General features: G+C 25.9%; 12 protein-coding genes across 12 annotated transcripts; 7 read left to right on the top strand and 5 right to left on the bottom strand. All coding sequences in view use genetic code 12, as the record gives it.

Annotated features, from left to right (window-relative positions):
- Window positions 1-1429: 1429 nt before the first annotated feature.
- KGF54_000861 (uncharacterized protein) lies at window positions 1430-3298 on the top strand (the record flags this gene model as incomplete). Its single annotated transcript, XM_051766820.1, has 1 exon — window positions 1430-3298. The coding sequence occupies one exon, from the start codon at window positions 1430-1432 to the stop codon at window positions 3296-3298; it is 1869 nt and encodes a 622-aa protein (XP_051622075.1).
- Window positions 3299-3440: 142 nt separating this feature from the next.
- Window positions 3441-4379, bottom strand: KGF54_000860 (uncharacterized protein; the record flags this gene model as incomplete). The annotated part of the gene is made up of 1 exon (XM_051766819.1): window positions 3441-4379. The coding sequence occupies one exon, from the start codon at window positions 4377-4379 to the stop codon at window positions 3441-3443; it is 939 nt and encodes a 312-aa protein (XP_051622074.1).
- Window positions 4380-4800: 421 nt separating this feature from the next.
- BTS1 (farnesyltranstransferase) lies at window positions 4801-5949 on the top strand (the record flags this gene model as incomplete). The annotated part of the gene is made up of 1 exon (XM_051766817.1): window positions 4801-5949. The coding sequence occupies one exon, from the start codon at window positions 4801-4803 to the stop codon at window positions 5947-5949; it is 1149 nt and encodes a 382-aa protein (XP_051622073.1).
- Window positions 5950-6152: 203 nt separating this feature from the next.
- Window positions 6153-7052, top strand: KGF54_000858 (diphthine methyl ester synthase; the record flags this gene model as incomplete). Its single annotated transcript, XM_051766816.1, has 1 exon — window positions 6153-7052. The coding sequence occupies one exon, from the start codon at window positions 6153-6155 to the stop codon at window positions 7050-7052; it is 900 nt and encodes a 299-aa protein (XP_051622072.1).
- A 72-nt stretch (window positions 7053-7124) lies between these two features.
- On the bottom strand, window positions 7125-8327 carry KGF54_000857 (uncharacterized protein; the record flags this gene model as incomplete). The annotated part of the gene is made up of 1 exon (XM_051766815.1): window positions 7125-8327. The coding sequence occupies one exon, from the start codon at window positions 8325-8327 to the stop codon at window positions 7125-7127; it is 1203 nt and encodes a 400-aa protein (XP_051622071.1).
- Window positions 8328-8611: 284 nt separating this feature from the next.
- Window positions 8612-11440, bottom strand: FGR27 (Fgr27p; the record flags this gene model as incomplete). The annotated part of the gene is made up of 1 exon (XM_051766814.1): window positions 8612-11440. The coding sequence occupies one exon, from the start codon at window positions 11438-11440 to the stop codon at window positions 8612-8614; it is 2829 nt and encodes a 942-aa protein (XP_051622070.1).
- Window positions 11441-14489: 3049 nt separating this feature from the next.
- KGF54_000855 (uncharacterized protein) lies at window positions 14490-15350 on the top strand (the record flags this gene model as incomplete). The annotated part of the gene is made up of 1 exon (XM_051766813.1): window positions 14490-15350. The coding sequence occupies one exon, from the start codon at window positions 14490-14492 to the stop codon at window positions 15348-15350; it is 861 nt and encodes a 286-aa protein (XP_051622069.1).
- Window positions 15351-15642: 292 nt separating this feature from the next.
- KGF54_000854 (uncharacterized protein) lies at window positions 15643-16194 on the top strand (the record flags this gene model as incomplete). Its single annotated transcript, XM_051766812.1, has 1 exon — window positions 15643-16194. One exon carries the CDS (start codon window positions 15643-15645, stop codon window positions 16192-16194), a length of 552 nt encoding a protein of 183 aa, XP_051622068.1.
- Window positions 16195-16324: 130 nt separating this feature from the next.
- KGF54_000853 (uncharacterized protein) lies at window positions 16325-16885 on the top strand (the record flags this gene model as incomplete). The annotated part of the gene is made up of 1 exon (XM_051766811.1): window positions 16325-16885. The coding sequence occupies one exon, from the start codon at window positions 16325-16327 to the stop codon at window positions 16883-16885; it is 561 nt and encodes a 186-aa protein (XP_051622067.1).
- Window positions 16886-16968: 83 nt separating this feature from the next.
- On the bottom strand, window positions 16969-18234 carry CAC2 (Cac2p; the record flags this gene model as incomplete). Its single annotated transcript, XM_051766810.1, has 1 exon — window positions 16969-18234. The coding sequence occupies one exon, from the start codon at window positions 18232-18234 to the stop codon at window positions 16969-16971; it is 1266 nt and encodes a 421-aa protein (XP_051622066.1).
- A 1330-nt stretch (window positions 18235-19564) lies between these two features.
- SGE1 (Sge1p) lies at window positions 19565-21412 on the top strand (the record flags this gene model as incomplete). The annotated part of the gene is made up of 1 exon (XM_051766809.1): window positions 19565-21412. One exon carries the CDS (start codon window positions 19565-19567, stop codon window positions 21410-21412), a length of 1848 nt encoding a protein of 615 aa, XP_051622065.1.
- An 85-nt stretch (window positions 21413-21497) lies between these two features.
- NUF2 (kinetochore-associated Ndc80 complex subunit) lies at window positions 21498-22958 on the bottom strand (the record flags this gene model as incomplete). The annotated part of the gene is made up of 1 exon (XM_051766808.1): window positions 21498-22958. The coding sequence occupies one exon, from the start codon at window positions 22956-22958 to the stop codon at window positions 21498-21500; it is 1461 nt and encodes a 486-aa protein (XP_051622064.1).
- Window positions 22959-23043: the final 85 nt, after the last annotated feature.

Here is a 23043-nt window from a genome sequence, read left to right as displayed (position 1 = left end):
CTCTCTCTTTATAAATTATTTCTGTAATATGAATTAAATTTATTCACTCGATCAAAGATTATAAATATAAATGTTTTTCAATATCATAATAAAATTGGTTTTAATTGAAAACACAAATATAAAATTTTTAAATAGCAATAATTGAAACACAACACAAAATATTAAAATAAATATAACAAGTCGGTATAATAATAAATTATTATAAATTTATTATCAATAACCAAAAAGAAACTTATTATCATATATTAAGAAATAATATTTTCTTGATCCCTTAATTATAATATGTCTATTTCAAAGTTTTATTACAACGAATTTCTTATTCCGATGCTTGTCGTCAAGAAATTATGATTTGTGAATAATGTACTATTTAAAATTTTGCAATCTATCAAACTTTAAGTTGATAAATTTAAATTAAAAGAGAACAATAGTAAGCAATTTCTTTTAGCTTTGTAACTATTGGATCAACAGTTGAACTCCGTATATTTCGAGGTATATATTACTTTTTTTAAACTATAAATTTTCGAAAAGTAGTTGTCTTAAAACATTATATCAATTTCTTTTAATCAAATAGCAATTATAGTAATATGCAAATTATGTATAACGTACCAATTAATATTGCAAAAAATTTTTATAATCAATCCTTAATCGTAAAAAAAAGAAGGGATTGGATTTTGGTTCAAAAGCCTCGTGCTTGTGTTGTAATAAAACTTGTTAAAAATGGCTTTTGTATTTAATATAATATGAATGTGATAAAACAGACGTTAAATAATAATAATAGAATGTTGTTAATCAATTCCTATATAATATATAATAAATTATTATTATATACGTGTGATTCTCTATGATGTAATTGATTTTACAAATTTTTTTTTATTTTCTTGTTTTTCAATTAATTAATTAATATATATTAACAGTAGATAGCACAATAATTGAATTTAACAAACAATTCAATTTACGATCAAGTTTAAATATAGATTAAATTTACATATTATACATATAATAGATTACAAGTCAATTATTCTTAGGATTGTGATCTTTTTGTTTAAAATTGAAAAAAATATATAAAGAATTAATATATAAATAAGTTTTATTATTTCCTTAATTGAAAATATATTTGGGTGGTTTAATTTTCAAGTTTTTTTTTTTTTTTTAAGAATAATACCAATTAACGAATTCAAATTTCGACATTTCAACGATTTAACAAGTTAAGAAATAAAAAATTAATAATCAAACTTATTTCTAATAATTCAAATTATTAATCTATTCACTTTTCATTTTATTAATAGATTTTTTATTTTATAATTTTATTACATTTTTCAACTTTGTATTTATTTATTTGAAATTATTGATAATTTAAATTTTTTTTTACAACAATTCTACAACATAGATTATTATTAAATACTATAGATCAAATCAATCAATTACAAAAATGTCAAAAGATCAATCAAAAGATGAAGTTATTCAAGAAGATGGTGGAGCACAATTTCAATCATATTTAAATAATGATGGTATTGATGAATTAACACCACAAGCAAGAAAACATAGAGTTTCTTCATTATCATTATCTGATTTAAATAATTGGCAAAATGGTTTAACAAAATTATCTTCTTCATCAAATTTATCAAAAAATAATGGTGGTGGTAATTCAAATAGTAATTTAAATAGATCATCATCAGCAAATTTAAAAAAAGTTGATTCATTAGCTAAATTATCAAGAAATTCTTCAATTATTAAAAGAAAAAAAAAATCTGTAATTGATCATGAAAGAGTTGCTTCTTATGCTTTTTGTTTTGATATTGATGGTGTTATATTAAGAGGTCCAAATACTATTCCACAAGCTGTTGAAGCAATGAAATTATTAAATGGTGATAATAAATATAAAATTAAAGTTCCTTCAATTTTTGTTACAAATGGTGGTGGTAAACCAGAAAAACAAAGAGCTGATGATTTAAGTGAAAGATTACATTGTACTATAACTGAAGAACAAATTATTCAAGGTCATACACCAATGAGAGATTTAGTTGGTACTTATAATAATGTATTAGTTGTTGGTGGTGTTGGAAATGTTTGTAGAAATGTTGCAGAATCTTATGGTTTTAAAAATGTCTATACACCATTAGATATAATGAAATGGAATCCAGCAGTTTCTCCATATCATGATTTAACTGAAGAAGAAGAAATTTGTACAAGAAAAGTTGATTTTAGTAAAACTCCAATTGATGCTATAATGGTTTTTGCAGATTCAAGAAATTGGGCAGCTGATCAACAAATAATATTAGAATTATTATTATCAAAAAATGGGGTTATGGGAACTCAATCAAAAACTTTTGATGAAGGTCCACAAATTTATTTTGCTCATTCTGATTTTATTTGGGCAACAAATTATAAATTATCAAGATATGGTATGGGAGCTTTACAAGTTTCAACTGCTGCTTTATATAGAGAACATACTGGTAAAGAATTAAAAGTTAATAGATTTGGTAAACCACAACATGGAACTTTTAAATTTGCAAATAAAGTATTAGCTCATTGGAGACAAGGAGTATTGGATGAACATTTAAAAAAATTAAGTATTAATGATCCAAATGCAAAAGATGCTGATATTTTAATTAATGATGATGGAGAAGAAATTATAAATCAATCAAAATTAGAAAATTATTCATTTTCAGATTCAGAAGATGAAGAAGATGAAGATGAAGATGAAGAAAAAAATGGTTTATTAGTTGGTGGTGGTAAAAAAGATATTAATAAAAATGATCCAAAAAATAAAGATGAAGATTTAATAAAACATATTGGTAAAATAGCAGAAGTTGGAAAACCAGATCAAATTACTTTACAATTACCACCAGCATCAACAGTTTATTTTGTTGGTGATACTCCAGAATCAGATATTAGATTTGCAAATTCTCATGATGTTTCATGGCATTCAATTTTAGTTAAAACTGGTGTTTATCAAGAAGGTACTGAACCAAAATATAAACCAAAACATTTATGTAATGATGTATTAGAAGCTGTTAAGTATGCTATTGAAAGAGAACATCAAAAGGAATTGGAAGAATGGAATGAAACTGCTCATGAAGATAATAATGGTGATGATGAAAAGGGTTCAAGATTAAATTTTGCTGATTTAGTTATGACACCAAGTGATAAAAAGAAACAAGAAATTCCAAAACAAGAAGAAGATAATAAAAAATCTTCTTCAACTTCAACCACTACTAAAGAAGAACCAGAAACTGTTGATTTACCAGCTGGTTTATCAGAACAACTTAATAAATTAAAAGATGTTGGTACTAAATAGATTTAAAAAACTACAAATACAACTCCCCAAAAAAAAAATATAAAGTGATATAATATAGAGCGTAAAATTAATTATTTTTTAATTTAATATAATATAATATAATATAATATATATTCATATAATATATGTATTTATAAAAAACCTATAAAGGATGTTGTATTTGATTTCTTTGTTGATTATTTTTAATTTTAGAAATAATTATCCAATACCAAGGAGGTAATAATATCATTACTAATAACTCTCTAACAAAATCAAATTTCCATACCCGATATTGTTTTAAAGTATTTGATCTAATTTTTAAACTTTGTAAATTAAAATTATTATCATAATGTAAATCTTTTAGTATTAATTCTTTAGAACACCACCAAAAATGACCTAATCCAAAACTAATTAAGTACATCCAAAATGAAGGTTTGTTGAAAAAAGATTTTACTTTACTAATTATTCCTTGATTTTGTTGATTATTATTATTTGTAATTTCTTCAAATTTTGAAATTTCTTGAGTTAATAAATTTAAAAAAGCAATAAAATAAGGATAATATAAATTATTTATAATTAATACACCAAAAAAATTAATTTGTCTATTTGGAGTTATTTTGGAATCATAATAAGTTAAACTTTGTAATAATATTGATCCTAAATTTATTATAGTTATTTCAAATTTAAAATATAAATATGTAGCTAATGCAATTATGGATATACATATTTGTATCAAGAAATATAAAAAATCAATACTCTTGTTTCTATCAATAAACAGATTTAATAAATCCCATTGTCGTTGATCAAAACTAGAAACTATTGTGTAAGGTAACAATGATTTTGTTAACGAGTATGAATTTTCTAATTGTGAACAAACATGACTAATTTCCCATAAAACAATAATCAAATCAAAACTTAATTCATTAAATGTTATAAAAGTAGTTATAATTCTCCAAGTTTGTTGTTGATTGAAAATCTTTTCGGGGATAAATAATAAATTTATGAATTTTAATTTCTTTAATGTAATTAATGTTGATATTGTTAATGTTGATATACACCAACCTTTTGTTATTGGTGGTAAATTTGTCCAAAATGCATCCATTTAACTTTCTTAGTATTTAATAGATTTGATTTAATTTGAAGGTTTATAGATTGGTGGGTTATGATGTATGAGTAATGATTAAGGAAATAATAAGGTATGCAAATTTGATTAGATCATAAATCTGATATTTAACTAATTATAATCTTTTCTTTCAAATTGATTTTTGATGAGTAATTGTTTGATGAAGTAGTAAATAAAATGATGATAATTTGAATAATGTTATTCTATTTGTATTTGGTAATGTAATTAGAAATGTAATTTTATAAAATGTGTTAGATAGTTAATTTGGTTGTCAAATAATTTTAATACGTCACACATATTTTTTATTTACATTTATTTGGATCAAGAACTTTGAATATCAAAAACAACTTTTATCACCAACAACAACTACATCATATTAGAAAAACAAATACATAAATAAATGGATGAAATCAAAATATCGATATGCGATATACAATTAGAACCGCTAACTAAAATCCAAAAAAAAATCGAACAACCATATAAATATTTAGATTCAATACCAAGTAATAATAAAAGAATAAGGTCGAAATTTTTAAATGCTTTTAATGATGAAATATTTCAAATAAAAAATAAAAAAATACTAGAATATATAGATGAAATTATATCAATATTACATAATTCTTCATTATTAATCGATGATATTGAAGATAGTTCAGAATTTAGACGTGGATTTCCTGCTGCTCATAAAAAATTTGGAATACCATTAACTTTAAATTGTGGAAATTTATATTATTTTAAAGCATACACCATTGTTGATAAATTATGTAAAGACTTGATTGATTTCAGTCATATATGGAGAAGTTCTCCTCTTTTGGGTCCAACTAATCCCGAACTTGAACTTCATAAGAACCAAGTTATAAATTTAAAACTATATCAAATATTAACTGAAGAAATGCAAAGATTACATGAAGGTCAAGGAATGGATATATATTGGAGAGATTTTTTACCAAAACTAGACAATTTACCAACTTTAGAAGATTATTTAAAAATGATTAATTTTAAAACAAGTGGATTATTTAGATTAACTTGTAATTTAATGAAAATTTTAAGTACCAAAATTGAATCTCCACAATTAATTTATTGGATTGAAAAAATGGCTAATTTATGTGGAATCATATATCAAATTAGAGATGATTATTTAAATTTAATAGATTCAAATTATTCTATTATGAAAGGAGTAGCTGGGGAAGATTTAATAGAAGGTAAATTATCATTTCCCATATTAATACATTTATTAAATGAGAAATCAAAACAAAATGATCAAAATGATCAAATGACTGTAGTTCAAGAAATATTATATAAATATAGATCACCAAAGGAAAGATTAGAACAAAAAGAATTAATTCAATCAGCAATTGAATTATTAAATGATGATGGGTCCTTACTTAAAACAAGACAATATTTAAAGAATTTACAAATGCAATTTGAAGATGTATTAAGAAATGTATATACTCATATATATAAAGATGATATGAACTTGGTTAGTGAGAAATTTTCTCAATCTGATGTTTTAAAGATTATAAAAAGTTTATGTGATGTACCATCATAAACAATTGGATGATAAATAATGTACAAGTATAGTATATAGACGGTTAACCAAAGAGTTTTTTAATAATTTCATATTGTAAAATCTACATATTCTCTATATTAATAAAAATATTGCAAAACTGATAAGATGAGAAATATTGAAAAAAAAAAATATGAAACATCTAAATATTTGAAACACCACTAAATCAAAAACAATAATTTAAAATGTTATACCTTATAGGACTTGGATTATCACATGAATCAGATATAACAGTAAGAGGCTTGGAGACAGTTAAAAAATGTTCAAGAGTATATTTAGAAGCATATACATCAATATTAATGACTGCAAATCAAGAAACTTTAGAAAATTATTATGGTAGAGAAATTATATTAGCGGATAGAGAATTAGTTGAAACTGGAAGTGATGACATCCTAAGAAATGCAGATAAGGAAGATATTGCATTTTTAGTTGTTGGTGATCCATTTGGTGCAACAACACATACTGATTTAGTTATTCGAGCTCGAGAATTAGGAATCAAAATAGAAACTATACATAATGCATCAGTAATGAATGCAGTAGGAGCATGTGGATTACAATTATATCAATTTGGACAAACTATTTCATTAGTGTTTTTTACAGATTCTTGGAAACCTGATTCATTTTATAATAAAATTATGGAAAATAGAAAAATTGGATTACATACTTTAATATTATTAGATATAAAAGTTAAAGAACAAAGTATTGAAAATATGGCAAGAGGTAAATTAATTTATGAACCTCCAAGATATATGAATATTCAAACTGCTTGTAAACAATTAATTGAAATTGAAAATATAAGAAATGAAAAAGCATATACTGAAAATACTCCTTGTATTGCTGTACTGAGATTAGGTTCACCAACTCAAAAATTTAAAGCAGGTACTTTAAAACAATTAAGTGAATATGATTCAGGTGAACCTTTACATACTTTAGTTATGTTGGGTAGACAAGTTCATGATTTAGAATTAGAATATTTATATGAATTTGTTGATGATAAAGAAGAATTTAAAAAATTTGTACAAGAAGATCAAGAATGGTTTAAACCACCACCTTATGTCCCAGAAGATGAAAATTTAAGTGATTGAAACAAGATTAAAGATTATTATTATGTATTAAGTCCACCCCAAAAAATAAATTATAGATCTATCAAAAACGCCCTACTCATTCTTTTTAGTTTCAGATTTTTTCAAATCATCCCAAACATTTTCAAATACATCCCAAATCAACCAATCGTACCATCCCATATACGCAGGTATAATCGTTACTAAATGCCATAAACTATGAGTATCCACCAAATCAAAACATATTGGAGGAAAATCAAATATTTCTAACATCATTCCCATTATAACTATTGTACATAACATTAATGGATATAATGTATATAATTTTGAACTTCTTGAATAAAAACTAGGTAATATAATTCTTTTAAAATTTAAATAATTGAGGTGATTTAAATTAACTTTTGTTGGTTCTGATTGTTCTAAATTGTAATATTTACAATATAATTTGAAAACTATTAAACAATAAAATATATTTTGACATAATCCAACAAATATATTAGCTCTCATATTGTATGTATATGACCAATCAAAATATAATCTTTGAACATGATATATATATGCTGATATGCAAATAATCGTGAATGACCAACGATACAAAATTTTATCTTGCTTGTAGAACTCAAATAATCTTGCACCCAAAGCATGAAAACTTGATAAAATTGTTGCACCAGCTAAATAATAATCTAAATGTTCAGTAATTGGATAATCTCTAGTATGAAAAACAGTAGAAGCAATCCATGCAAACATAGTTACAATAGTAACAACTAAAATATTATAAAATTGTTGTCTTAATAGTATTGGTAAATTTTTATTATTTATAATTTTCAATATCTTTTTAAATCCATATTTATAAGTAACGTATAAATTTCCCAATGACATCAAAACACTGAAAAATTCTTGAATTCCAAATACTCTCAAAAACGGCCATTTCCCATGAAATTGATATATTTCTTCATTATTTTTATACCTTTCATTAGTTATAATTCTTTGACATTGATAATCACAATTCAGTTCACAATTCCAACCTAACACCCGTAAAAAAAAAGGTAATGGCATTTTAATAAATTCCCAATTGGGATTGTAATAATGTATTTCTACCCCTTGATCTAGAAATTCTTGATAAAATTCTTCTTGTATAAGATTATATGGATTTTTTCTACATGTAATTTGTTCACATTGATATATACAATCCAGAAATGCGTATAAATCGTCACCTGGCGATGCTAATGCTAATGTTAAAAATGATAATACAAGAAATAATGACGATAGTATTGAATTGAAGTAATTTGCTAGTCTCATTTCTTCATGGATGATTTTTTTGGAAAGGTAAAGATGATATTGATATAGAATTGAATCAAATGAAATTAAAGCATTCTAATTTTTTTTTCAAATCAAATCACAAAACTTAAAAATAGCAAAATCAAAATTAGACAGATAAAATCAATTTACCAAATCAAGTACTTCCAACCGATTAAAGAAAGAGTTCTAGATGTACAAGTTTTGAAAAAAACCTAATAATAACATTTAAAACTAATCAATAATACTATTTAAAATAAAGAACTAAAAAATCTCTAATTATTTATCTAATATTTATCACCAAAAAATAAATCATAATTATCATAATCATAAGGCATATTTGAACTTTCAGCAACAGAAGGAGCAATTTCTTGTGAAACAAATAATTGTTGGAATTCCATAAGGGATTGAATATCATTGTTTGTTTCTTCATCAAAATTAAATCCATTTAATATATTATTATAATCAAAAATTTCTTCTTCTTTTGTTTTAGATTTTTTGTTATTTCTATTTACTAAAGCGTCAATTAAATCTATTCCTATTTCTGCATATCTTTCTGCTCCTTTATTACATTTTGAGAAATGTAATAATACATAAACTCCATTTTTTAATAAATTAATTAAATCAGATTCTGAATATCCTTCTTCTTCAAATCCTCCATTTAATATACTTATACCAATAATAATTGAGCTGTAAAAAGTACAAGTAATTATCACATAACATTCCATTCTTTTAACTTCTTTAAAAGCAGTATTTATGTAATGATTCATTAACTTAATAGCTAATATTGATGCTTTTGTTGCAGCTGAACAAAATTGTTTTGAACTTTCTTTATCTTTTATTGAACTTTGTAATTTAGTGTTAATATTACTAACTGCATCAAACATGAAAAATGGTCTACATAATAACATAATTGCATATAATTGTAATAAATGAGTTTGTAAAATAATTTGAGTATTTCCTCCATCTTCATTATTTGGAATTTCTGTTGGCTTCAAAATATTATCAATACCTAATAATGGATCTAAATTTTTTGACCATTGTTTTAATTGAACTGCTAAAGATTTAGTTCTATTAATATCAATAATTCTATTTTGGTAAAAATTTGCAACTATTTTACCAATTAATGTACTTATTTTAGCTAATTCAATTTGACATTTAGCATTAAAATTTAAATTTGTGACTAAAAATTTAGAAGCTTTATACCTTGTTGAATCATCCCAATCGTAATTGTTAACACTTAATGGTCTACCAATGAATACTGATGATATACGATCTGAAGAATATATACTTCTAAAAATTCTTCTTCTATACTCACATTCATCACTTTTTGAAAATTGTTCATTAACAAAATTACGGTGTAAACCAAGTGATTGAGCATATTTTAATGCAATATTTAAATGAATCCATGCAGTTGACTTCTTAAGTATTGATTGATAATAATGGAATTGTAAATAATGTACAATAACACACCATAATTCTGAGTCTTCAACTAATGATTGTAACATATATAATCCAGAATCAAAGAATTTTGCACCTAATTCAGCTTCAGGTATCTTTTGAGTAAAATCATAATAAGTTGCACCAATAGCTAAAACAAAATATAATTGAACTCTTTTAACTTCATTTTCTTCTAAATCTGGATTTGAATATACTGGTTCAACAATATCCTTATAAAATTTCTTCATATCGTAGATGAAAAAAGTATCATTAATATTTCTTTTGAATTGTTCAATATAGATATCTCTATCTTGTGGAGATGGTAAACTGACAGTTACTTTTGTACTTACTTTTAAAGGTTTATCAGTGACTGGACAACCTCTTAAATCTTCTGTTAATTTTGTTTTACCAACGTATTGATAAAATATATTTCTCGTCTCATACAATACACTTAATGGACTTGTTTCTCCCATATATCTAAAGACGCCAGTTTTGTCATTTAATAATATACAACTTTTACCTGCTTGATTTGATACACCATCTTTTTCTGCTCCATCATCTTCGCTATTTTCCATCTCTTCGTCAATTTCTTCGTCTTCCTCCTCTTCTTCTTCTTTTCCACCATTACTAGTCTTTTTAGGAGTTTTTTCAATAGGCAATGATAAAAATGGTTGTAATGATTTTGGAACATATGTACTACCTGAATTGTCAATTATTGCAGTTGGTGTAGTTTCTGGAGTTGGCATACCATTCCCACTATCAGCTTTGAATACTGGTGGTGGTTGAGGTTGTTCAGTTTGTTCATGCTTCTGTTTAATATCATTTTGAATTGCTTGTGATGGTTGTGGTGGATGTTGTAAGCCATTTTGATATTGGTTAGTAGTAAATTGTTGTTGTGGGAGACCTTGAGGTTGTGGTTGCATCGGGGGTAAAGGTTGACCGGTATAACTTGATCTTTGAGCCAGATAATTTGGTCTTACCCCATAAGTAGATTGTGGAGATATATATGAATGTTGAGGTGGATGATAATTTAATTTTGGAATATTTGGACCACCATTATTTGGATTCTGATAAGTTGGAGAAATTCTATGTTGTTCAAATGGAGGTTGTTGTTGTGGTTGAATTAAATGAGGTGGTGGTAATTGGTTATATTGAGGTGAACTTTGACCTTGTATTTGATTATTCATAGGTTGTGCTTGTGGTTGCGGTTGATATGGTAAAGTATTTGGTGGTTGATAAGATATGTTTTGATTGTTAGATGGTAAAGAACGATATTGAACTGGAATCGAAGATGGGGCTTGATTTTGTTGTTGATTTTGTACTGGATTATTGAATTGTTGATGCTTTCTATTTTCTTCATCTTCTTTCTCCTTTTGCAATTTTTCTTGTTTTAATTTCAACATTCTTTCACTTTTCAATGATCTTTTATCAACTATAGTATAAGAACATTCATAACCTTTTTTAGAACATAAATCACATGGATTTGAACCTGAACATTTAAATTTTCTCTTCTTACAAGAATCGCAAGCTGTTGAAACCTTTTGTCTTTTTTCAGGTGGAATTTTTCTTAGTCTTTTGTTACTTGTGGTCGACAATGATGAAGAAATTGACGAAGTTGTTGATTCATTTGGTGAAGAATTATTCGATGGTGGGGTATTGTTTATCGATATGACCATTTTCAACTATTCTATAGTAGAAATATTGATAGTAGTAAATGTATGAGATTCTGATACAGAATTTGACTGTATATGAAAACTTAAATATATATTTTTATCAAATTAAACTCTTATTTTGAGTTAAGATTAATGAAAATTTAATATTTGATCTACTTATATGTGTAATTGATATCAATCTTTTTCAATTATTAAACTTTTGAAATATAGTGTTCTGAGTTATACAACTAATTTGAATGAATATATTAATGGAATATATTAAACTATTTAATAATAATTGAATGGTAACAATATTAGATTATAAAATAGTTGGTGTTGTAAATAAATTTAAAAAAGATTATTTGGAAAAATATGGAAATATGAAATTTGCTAAATTATTTATAATTTTATATTTATTTATTTTTATTTATTTTTATTAAATGAAGAATTGAAAAAAAAAACAAAAAAAAATTTAATATTCAAATTACAATTTAACAAGTTATGTTTTATGTATCAACAATCTTGAATTACAAACGATAGATTAAAAGATAGATTTAAAGAACTATACATTTAGATTGATATAGTTCAAGTGTCTTAAAAGGACTTGTATTAAATGAGTGAGGAATAGCTGTAAATAATTGTAATAATCAATATTATAAAAATGTTACATTATTTTACACCCTTACTTTATTTTAATTTAATCTCTTCAAACATGTATTTGAAATTAAAAAAGTTTCTTTTTCCTAAATTTATAGGTATTAACAGAACTATATTGTCTAAGAGTTGAATGAAATAAAACAAATAAAATGAAATTTAAACACCCCCAAAATATTACAAAACCATTGAAATATTCTACTATTTCCGACTTCTATTGATGTTGGTTTAAGAGTTTAAACATATCTTTAATTTTTATCCTATAAGCGAAGCACTAAAAGATAAGACAATTTATAAAGACTGCCTGAGCCCATTAGTAATCATGATCATCACTATGCTTCTCTACCTAAGCCGTTTATTGTTACATATAATTTGTGTATATGTTTATTTGTTTTGATGGAAATTTAAAACTTTTTATGTTCCGGATCAATGTTTTTCTCTCTATTATTACACAAATTATTTATGGCTAGTTTTCAACGATTTATAAAGTTTTTCTATATTAATGAAATGAGATATTAGTTTGATTGCTATATCATTTGGGCTTATTTGAATTAAGTGATTATGTCATTTATGTATTTTTTTACTATAAAGTTAGCCTTTTAGTTGGACTTAGATCCAATAAGTAAACTTTAATTTCTTAGGACCAATATGTTTTAAATAATTTAAAGTTCGTCTGTTCTTTTTGAATTATAATAATTTTGAAATTAGATCAACTTTGCTTAATTGCTATTAGACAATATTAAACAATAGTTAATTAATCAATTATACATATATAATATTTGATAAAGAACAAAATTTAATGCAATATTTTTAAACTTTAGTCGTTGATCTTAAAAATAAAGTATAATACAATTTAAAACGTGGTAGTGTGTTCTTTACTAAAATTAATTTTTTTTTAAGTTTTTTAAGATCTCCAATTCAATTTAAAATTATTCCGTTATTTTCTGTGACTAAAAAAAGATTAAAGATTTAGTTCAAATCCATGATTTTAAGTTTGACAGTTCTAGTAATTTTTGTGAAAACACTTTTCTATTTTCCATTACCGATTGAATTTCCTTTGATCACTTCTACAAGGAATGAAATCTCGTTGAAATTACAGTTTATCATTGCATATGATGTAACTTAATCTTATTGATTTGTGATGTAAGAAAGAAAGTTTAATTCGCCTCACTTTTTTGTGTAACTTTTACGTTTTTTTATTTATATTTTCCTCCGGATATATCAAAAGTTCCAGAAATTAAGAAGTGCTATCCCTTAAAATTTGACTAAAAAATTGACAACAAATTTCCGTTATCTATATAACTAAAATATATTGAAAACCTTGTAATTAAGGACGAATTTCTCCCCATTTGTGGAGATTAATTTTTGAATGTAGATTAAATGCAACAATCTACTTAACATTTGTGTTGAACTTTAAGTTAAATCTGTAAGCTTAAGCTTTCTTCCCAGAAATGAATTTTTCAATGTTATTTTGAGTTTCTTTTCTTTTTAAAACTATGTAATTATAATAAAATATTATAATTCAAAAATTGATTGTTCTTAATATTTCTAATTGTTACTAACACCGTTTATTCTTGTATACGATTTCTTAATATATTCGCAATATTACTAAAAATTTGAACTACTCATTCACACCACCTATCTCTTTTTTAAAAAATAAAGTTTGTGTGCTTCGTTCCATTTTGCGCCAATTATGTAAATAAAATGATTTCAACTACGACTGAAACAATACTTAGTGATGTAAGATCCTAAAAAGTTTGATAAATTAGTTGCATGAAACCCTTGTGTGAGGTTGGCAAAATTTTAAGGTACAAGAAATTCTGTACCCGTTTGAATTATAGTGAAACTAAATCTCAAGACTTGATATATTTAGTAAATTGATGCAAAAAAATTTTCTTGAGAATTTTCTGTATTTATTTTAATATTGTAGTATGAGCGACAAAAAGTATCATAGTTGATATGAGGCAACAATTAAATCTGTTCAACTTGCACCACAACAACTGCTTTCACATACCTTTAGGAGACACATTGTTTTTAGCCGCTAATTCTTTATGGTTAGCGCCGTTAATATAGAAATCAACCCATGTGGAGACTAATTTTGGCCAACAAAACACCTTTCACACCACTTTTCAAAGCTCGTGCTATGACTATGCTTTTATTAGTAGCCTTCAAGTACATTCCTGACATCAATTGTACCAGACAAGAAACTTGATACAAAAATTTGGTTGTAAAATAACGTTCATGATTTGGGTGAGTAGTGTAATAGTGTTCAAAACTAAATTAATACTTAAAACATTACACAAATTGAAGAGATAAGTAAAAGATTTAAATTGATATAAAAACTTACAATCTGTTCATTTTGCACCCATCCAAATTCTCTTCTATAAATCAACCATTAAAACAATAACTACTTAACATAATGTCACCAACTCAATTAGAAACTACTACTAGAGAATCAAAAGGTTACGAATTAGGAACAAGAGGTTCACATAACATTGCAAAAGGTGGTCAACATCCATATCAAATTCCTAAATTCACAAATAAAAAAGATGAAAGAAAATGGATTAAACAACATATGGCAGGAGCATTCAGAGTATTTGGTAGAAAAGGATATACTGAAGGAACAGCAGGTCACATATCAATAAGAGATCCAGTAGATCCAAACACATTTTGGATAAATCCATTAGGTAAACATTTTAGTTTAATTAAATCAAGTGATTTGGTTCATGTTAATGAAAATGGTGAGATTTTACCAGATGGGAATCAAATTGCAATAAATGCTGCTGGTTTTGCTATTCATAGTGCTATTCATAAAGCAAGACCTGATGTCAACGCAGCTTGTCATACTCATTCAACTTATGGAAAAGCTTGGTCAAGTATGGGTAAATTATTAGATATGATTAATCAAGATGTTTGTACTTTTTATAAAAAACATTCGATTTTTACAGATTTTGGAGGAGTTGCATTAGAAGAAGAAGAAGGTATTAAAATTGCCCAAGCTCTAGGTGATAATAAGGGAATAATTTTACAAAATCATGGATTATTAACTGTTGGAAGTACTGTTGATGAAGCTGCTTATTTGTTTACCTTATTGGAAAAATCATGTCAAGTTCAATTATTAGCTCAACAAGCCTTGTTACCTGGTGAATCTCTTAAGATTATTGGTGATAAAGAAGCTACTTATTGTGAATTTAATGATGGTGATCCTGAAACTTTATATACTGAATTTCAACCTGATTATGAGATAGAATTATATTATAATGATGATTTTTTGAACTAGTTAAGTAGTCAATAAAAGTTTTCATTCTAATATGGTATCCTTATATAAGTATTGTGATAAGCAGTTGTCTCAATTAGATCTCTTTACATGGTGTTTTTACGCGCGCTAATTTATAGTCATCAATTAATCTAGGAAAAAGTTTAAAAAATATAATCAGGTATTTTCACATATCAAAACTTATCATTAAATATTAAATTAAACAACAAAACTAAACAGATTTATTAACTACAAGCCTCAAATAATATTTACATTTTACAATTTCATTCCTTTATAACCACACAATCTAAAAATAATGGCCAATCGACATAAAGATTCAGCATCAGAATCGGAAACAACTCGTCAATACAATAAAGATAAAGAAAGTAATACTCAAAGCACCACAACAAACGGTAGCTCAAACACAACAACAACAACCACTTCAACATCGAAAACAACACAAAAACAGAAAAATCAATTAGCTCAACAACAACAACAAAATTATTTACAAAGACATATAAATTCAAATGGACCAGGAGATAAACCCAAAGTTGATCCTCTCGATTTTGAAAAATTTAATAATAAAATATTATGGTCATATAAAGATAGATATAATTTTAATTTATCAAGACCCGAATCATTAAATTCTGATATTTTAAATTCAGAAATTGGTAAAAAGACATATACTAAAAGAAATCAAGAAAAACAAAGTAGAGTTAATAAAAATAGCAAATTAAATAAAAAAGAATTCGCTTCTCATGTTAAAAATCACTTTATGAATTTAAATGCTAAAGAAAATGATATAATTACTGGGTTTTTATATAAAGTAAAACATCAAGATAAAGAATTTAAATTAACTTTTCAATAACTTTTGTATAGTTTCATTAATGTATATTTATAAAATTCTTAGTCCGAGCGATAATGAAAATTTCTGTTGTAAAAATAAATTTATTTTCTTTACTGAATACGTTCAATTTATCACTAAATAATTATTCATTATGGATTCATCAACTGTATTATTCGTAGTTACAATAGTAATAGCATTTATTTTCCTAAGATGGTTAATATCACCAATCCCACAATCAAATGAGTTTAATATCAACACTTCAGCATCATCAAATAATCAAGGTACATCCACGTCAACTAATAGATCAACCACCACAACTCAAAGAAGAAATAGAAGAAATGTAACTGATTCAATGATAGAAGTAGTACAAACTATAGCACCAAATTTAACAGTTGAACAAGTTCGTTATGATTTAGAAAATACAGGATCTGTTGAATTAACAGTAAATAGATATATGGAATTAGGTAATTTACCATTTCCACCAAACTATGTTCCACCTCCAATAATACCTGATTCATCAACCACAACAGAATCAAAATCATCAAATTCTTCATTTAAAAATAATATTAATCTATTTGATAAATATGATATTGATGAAAATTCCACAACAAATGATAATTCTTTACAAAGTAAAAGAAATGAAATGATTATTAATGCAAGGAAAAGATTAGCTGCTCAATTACAAAATAAACAAGATTTACCTTTCAAGTAAGTTTTCATTAATTCATTAGCATTTTAAATCTATATAGATATAATTATATATGTTTGCATATATACCCTATATATATATGATTATTATTTTGGTATTAAAGTTGGTGTAATTCTTTTTTTTTCCTTTTTTGGTGTTTGTTTGGATTTAGAATTATTGAAAAATGTATCAATGGTAGGAGTCTTTTTATGTTCTGGTGATGCTTTAATATTTGTTGATTCTTTTAATGGTATATTTTGACTGATTTCTTTTACAATGTGTTCAGCTTTTATGGGAGTACCAAATTTTCCAGTATCAAACTTTATAATTGAGCAAAATCCATCAATTGAACTTATAATTAATTTGGAACCATCTTTATCCCAAACCAAATCTGTTATACCTTGATAATGTAAATTTGATACTTGTCCCAAAGGTGCGAATTTATTTTCTGTTGAATAAATAATAACACTATCTATTGTAGCTATAGCAAATACCAAGGTATAAGGTAAACTAGTTGATTCATATTTTATTGGATTAAAAGCAATAGCAATAGCAGGTTTGTTGAACCCAGTTAATCTTATTATTGGACCATCAGATAAATTTTTTAAAGAATATATATATATACAATGAGATCCATTTTCGTCCAAACCAGCTGGAGTTATTAATAAGGATCCATCGGGTGAAGTTTTCAATCTTCTGAAAAATGATTGTAAACTTTCTGATTGATACATTTGAACATTACCAATTTTTTGAAATTTATGTAATTTTATAATATCTTCACCTTCAAATTTATATGTTATAATTGTACGATCAGCAGATTGAGTAAATAAATAATGGTTCGAATAACTTAGACCTTGCACATAATGATCATTATCTTCAAATGTTTTTATTAATGTGCCTTTATAATTCATTGATTCTATTGCTCTAATTCGAAATACTCTTAATACATTTTTCAATGATCCAACAGCAATAAAATTATTTTCACACCAACATAAATCAGATAATTCATCACCTATAGTAATAACACAAACAACTTGCCAACTTTCTTTCAAATCTTTATCATTCTCATTATTCATATCTTTCAGTATAGTATCATTTTTTTTCCATAAAAAAATATGACCATCATCACCAGCTGTTGCTATTACATCTCCCAGTGGATTGAATCGAACGACATTTACTGCTTGAGTGTGTTTTATTAATGTTGATAAATATTCAATACTTGTACCAACAACTTTCCAAATTCGAACATTATTATCTCCTCCAGCTGTTGCTAATCTATTCAGTTCTGATTGATTTTTTGTTGGTTGAAAATCAACTGAATATATTGGTTTGTTTTCATCATGCCAATGCACCGCTATCGTAGATGCTTCCATTATGGTAGTTGAAGTCTATTTAGATATGCGTATGATATGGTTGTCTTGGTATAATGTTTTATTAATGAAGTAGTAGTTATAAGTTTCAAGTGTTTCAGATATAAAAAAATTATTTAAAGTAAATAAAAAACGCGTCTACTTACTAGAACTTGTGCTACCAGATTTTTGACAATTACTAAGAAAAAAAAAAAGAGTTTTTGCAACTAAAATTTAGCATATCATATTTTTGCAAAAAGTTATATTAAATATAGATCTAATTTCGTCTTTTTCAAATTTCATACAATTTTTTTTTCTTCAATTGATCACCAAAAGCAACTTTTATCCATACAATAATCAGAAGCTACTTTTACCCATACAATGATCATAAGCTACTTTTATCCATACAAATGTAGAAATATTTATTATATTTATTATACTAACCTTCAGAATTCTAGTTTTCATTATCAATTGAGAAATTTTTTTGAGGCATTTCACCCACATGAATATGGAGACAATTTGAGTTGAATACCTAAGATGTTTTTCCAATCCAATGTACAAAGTAATGATTTTTTAACACTTGAGAAGCCAACCTTTGGAGAAAAGCTTGACTAACTACCTGGACTGTGATTTAGATTAGACACTGGAGCAATCGAGTATATTTAGAAAAATAGTAAGAACCCTTTTTAACTTTAGCAATTGAGATACGTGACTGTGAATGGGCAGGTTGTTCAATGGAGATTGTCAGTACCATTTGAATCAATTTTTGATTTGGTTCAATTCATTGATTTAAAGTATGGAAGGCAAACAATAAAATTCAAGGTCATTGCTTATAATTGAATCGACTTCTGAGATTTTAGAAATTATGCAAATATTTGATATCAATTTCAATTATACTTTTAAAGTATAAAATCCAGGAGCATCATAAAAACTAAAAATCAGTAATACCTTCAATTACAATAAATGAACCAACAATTTACATAGATGTCATGGTTAACTTCAAGTTGACAGAACTTGTAAAAGTGGTTAGATATCATATTTCTGTTGATAAAAAGTCCTTCCTTAAGTTAGCAAAATCAAATAAGACTTTAGTATTTACATAAGGCTAGTAATAAAAAAAAAACTTAAACTTTAAATTTGAAACTGCGCTTTAGCCGCTTAACATTCAATTTTAAATGTGGAAAAAGAAAAAAAGTAAAAAAAAAAAAAAAACATTAAATACAAAAAGGAAGGTGAGATCATTAAACCACAATAATATTTGCAAGACAAACTATAGATTATCACTATGGAATAAGTTTGACTAGATAAACATTTAACATATTCAATAAGACAAGCAAGGAAACAGAAAAAAAAAATGTCTCGAACATCAATAAGTCCGAGACGAGAATCAAGAGAATCAATATCATCTTCATCGTCTCCACAACCATATAAAGATGAAAATACAACAGAAACTCCAATAATATCAACAGAATCACAACAACATACAGAAAAATTCAAAGAAGCAGATGCAGGAGATGGAACAAAAGCTCATGAACAACATTTAACAGGTTTACAATTAGTGCTAACGATTTTTTCAGGTATAATTTCATTATTTTTAGTAGCATTAGATCAAACTATAGTTTCAACAATTTTAACAACTGTTGGAGATAAATTTAATGCATTTGAAAAAGTTGGATGGCTTACTTCCGGGTTTATGTTACCTATGGCTTGTTTAGTTCCTTCATATGGGAAAATTTCAATTGCTTTTGGTAGAAAACAAACTTTATTAGCTGGAATTGTAATTTTTGAAATTGGTTCATTAATTGCTGCACTTAGTAATTCTATGGATATGCTTATAGCAGCCCGTTGTGTACAAGGTTTAGGTGGTGGAGCAGTACAGCTGACAGTGTTGATCATCTTGACGGAAGTCGTTCCTATCACTAAAAGATCTTTAGTTTTTGCTTTTATAAGTTTGACTTGGAGTGTTTCATCAGTTCTTGGGCCAGTGATTGGAGGGGCTTTGTCTAAAGTTACTTGGAGATGGTGTTTTTTTATTAATTTACCTATTGGAGGAGTAGCATTTGTGCTTTTGATATTTTTTTTCAATCCTCCAAAAATTTCTGGAAATTTTAGAGAAAAAATTAACAAGATTGATTTCGTGGGAACTTTTTTTTTGACTTCTGGATTAATATTAGTATTATTAGCATTAACCTTTGGAGGTATTGAATTTGCTTGGAATTCACCTGCTATAATTTGTTTATTTGTTATTGGTGGAGTTTTATTAATTTGTTTTGGGATATGGAATTTTAGGTATTCACAAAATCAAATCATATATACTGAGTTTATTAAATCACCAGCTATAATGATGGCAGTTATTAGTGCTGCTTTTAATTTTGGATTTTTTATTAGTAATTTAACTTATTTAGCTATTTATTTCCAAGTGGTGCATCATGCTAGTCCATTACAATCTGGGATTGATTTATTACCCTTGGTGATTACTGTTGCTGTTGCATCTATGTGTAATTCGTTTTTTATAAATTTTACAAGAAGAGTTAAATGGACAATGATATTATCTGGAGTTTTAGCACCAGTGGGGACTGGATTGTTTTTGTTATTAGATAAACAATCAAGTTTGGGTGTTAGATTTGGAATCTTAATTGTGTTGGGTATTTCAATTGGGTTACAATTTCAAAGTTCATTGTTGAGTGCTCAATTAGGTGCACCAAAAGACAAACCAGGTGCTCTCATTATGGTTACTGTATTTGTTAATTTTATGAGAAATGTTGCATCAACTATTACTGTTACTATAGGTCAATTGTTGTATCAATTAACTGGAACTGCATATTTACAAAATTTACAACGAAAAATTACCAACAATTTTGATGGATATAATGAATTAAAGAATATTCCACCAAAGGTATTGATATCAAATCCAAGGACAATTAATGAGTTACCACCACAAGCTGAGTCATTAGTGTTGGATCAAATAATGAAAGCTTTGAAAAATGTATTTTATTTCGGTTTAGCATTGGCTGTTGTTTGTTTCGTTACCTCTTTATTTACAACTACCAAAAAGATACCGAAGAAGCAAGATTCAAAACCGCAAGAGGAAAAAGATGAAGCCGAGAAGAAGAATGGAGTCGAAGAAGTAGAGCTGAGCAATAATGAAGGGAGATTACCAGAGAACGAGAAGACAGTATTAAAAAATAAAACAACAACTTAAAAAGAACATTTATAAATATTTATTAATAATACAACGTTGAAAAAAATGTAAAAAGAAACATACATAACTTTTAATGTAAATTCTATCAATCAAGTTTATTTTTTAAATTCTCCATATATTTAGTTAGTGACATTTTGAGTTGATTCATTTTTATCTCATTTGATTTAACTTCTTTTGCAAAATTATTGATTAGATCGTCTGTTTCCTTTCTAATCTTTAAAATAATTTTATATTTTGTTTTATGTTCATCATTTTGTTTTGATTTTTGAGACATTATTTCATCTAATTGATCATTTACTTCTCTTAACTTTTGTGATAATGTTGATTGCTTTTTCTGATATTGATCGTCTAAATCTTTGTATTTTTTTTCATACTTCTTTAGTATTTCATTTTTGGATTCTATTTGTTTTTGTAAATCGTTAGATTCTACGTTTAAGTCTTTTAACTTATCGTTGTTTATTCTGACATTATTGTGTTCGTAATCTTGTTCTTGAAGTAGTCTCAAAATTTCTTCTGATATTATTATTAGATCATTTATTATTTTGTCATTAATCTCTATTGAATTTATTGTCTTACCTAAATTTTGATATTGTTCATCAAATGTATCATAAGTCCTTACTATCCCTTCCAAATCTTGATTTAAATCATCAACGATTATATTTAAGTTATCAATATCTTTTTCTTTGTAAGTTTTGAGATTTTCAATTTGTCCTGCAGTTTCATCACAGATGAATCCAGAATCATATAATTCTGTAGCTAAAATATTTTTTTCAGACTTATAATCATCATGTTGTTTTGTTAATTGTTCTTGTAATAATTTTAATTCTCTTAATTTTGACTCCAATTTTTTATTATAATTATAAACATATTGTAAATCAGTTCTTGGTTCTTGACTTCTCCCATTATCTTTAAATTTTAATTTTCTCTCTAAATCATTTATTTGTAATATTTTGTTGGAGTTTGAATCTTGTAAATTTCGTATTCTTGCAGTAGTTTCCTCTGCCTCCAATGCCATTTGTTCAAAATCATTTGATATATTTTCTCTAAATCTTAAGTAGTTAACAACTGCACTTAGTAGTCTTCTTGTATTTAAAGGTTCTGGTCTTGTTAAATCCGGTAATGTTAGATCATTTACTCCAATATTTTGAAAAAATCTTTGAGCAAAACGAAATAAAGTTAATAAATGATCAGTAGTTGTTACTTCTATTTCTGAGTTATTATTTAAACTATTTCCATTCCCATTAATTTCAACTTCTATTTCAGTATCTTGTTGATTCATTATTTGGTATCTTCTTTTAGCCATATCTTTTGCTTTTTCATCTAAATTATCTATCCCCATAAATGATTCAATAAATAATGTAAATAAATTCATTATAAATTCACTTGTTGGTTTACTAACTGAATCAAGTGAAACATTAAATTCACATTCTAACAAACATGACGTTATTTCTCTATTATCTAGATATGGAAATGCATCTCTTCTAACTGGCCTAGTTCCTCGAAGACTAGATGATTGAGTTATTGTACTTTGTCTTCTCAATGACATCTAATGGTTTTCCAGTTTTCTTTTGTTTATGTTTGATAATCAAATCGTAATTTTTAATTTTGTACACAAAAGATAATTTAATAAA

The sequence above is a fragment of the Candida jiufengensis genome (assembly GCF_024610255.1).
Source record: "Candida jiufengensis strain CBS 10846 chromosome Unknown scaffold7, whole genome shotgun sequence".
In the NCBI taxonomy this organism is placed as follows: domain Eukaryota; kingdom Fungi; phylum Ascomycota; class Pichiomycetes; order Serinales; family Debaryomycetaceae; genus Lodderomyces; species Lodderomyces jiufengensis.
The sequence above is the reverse complement of the archived record's forward strand: the minus strand, read 5'-3'. Positions and strand labels throughout refer to the sequence as shown.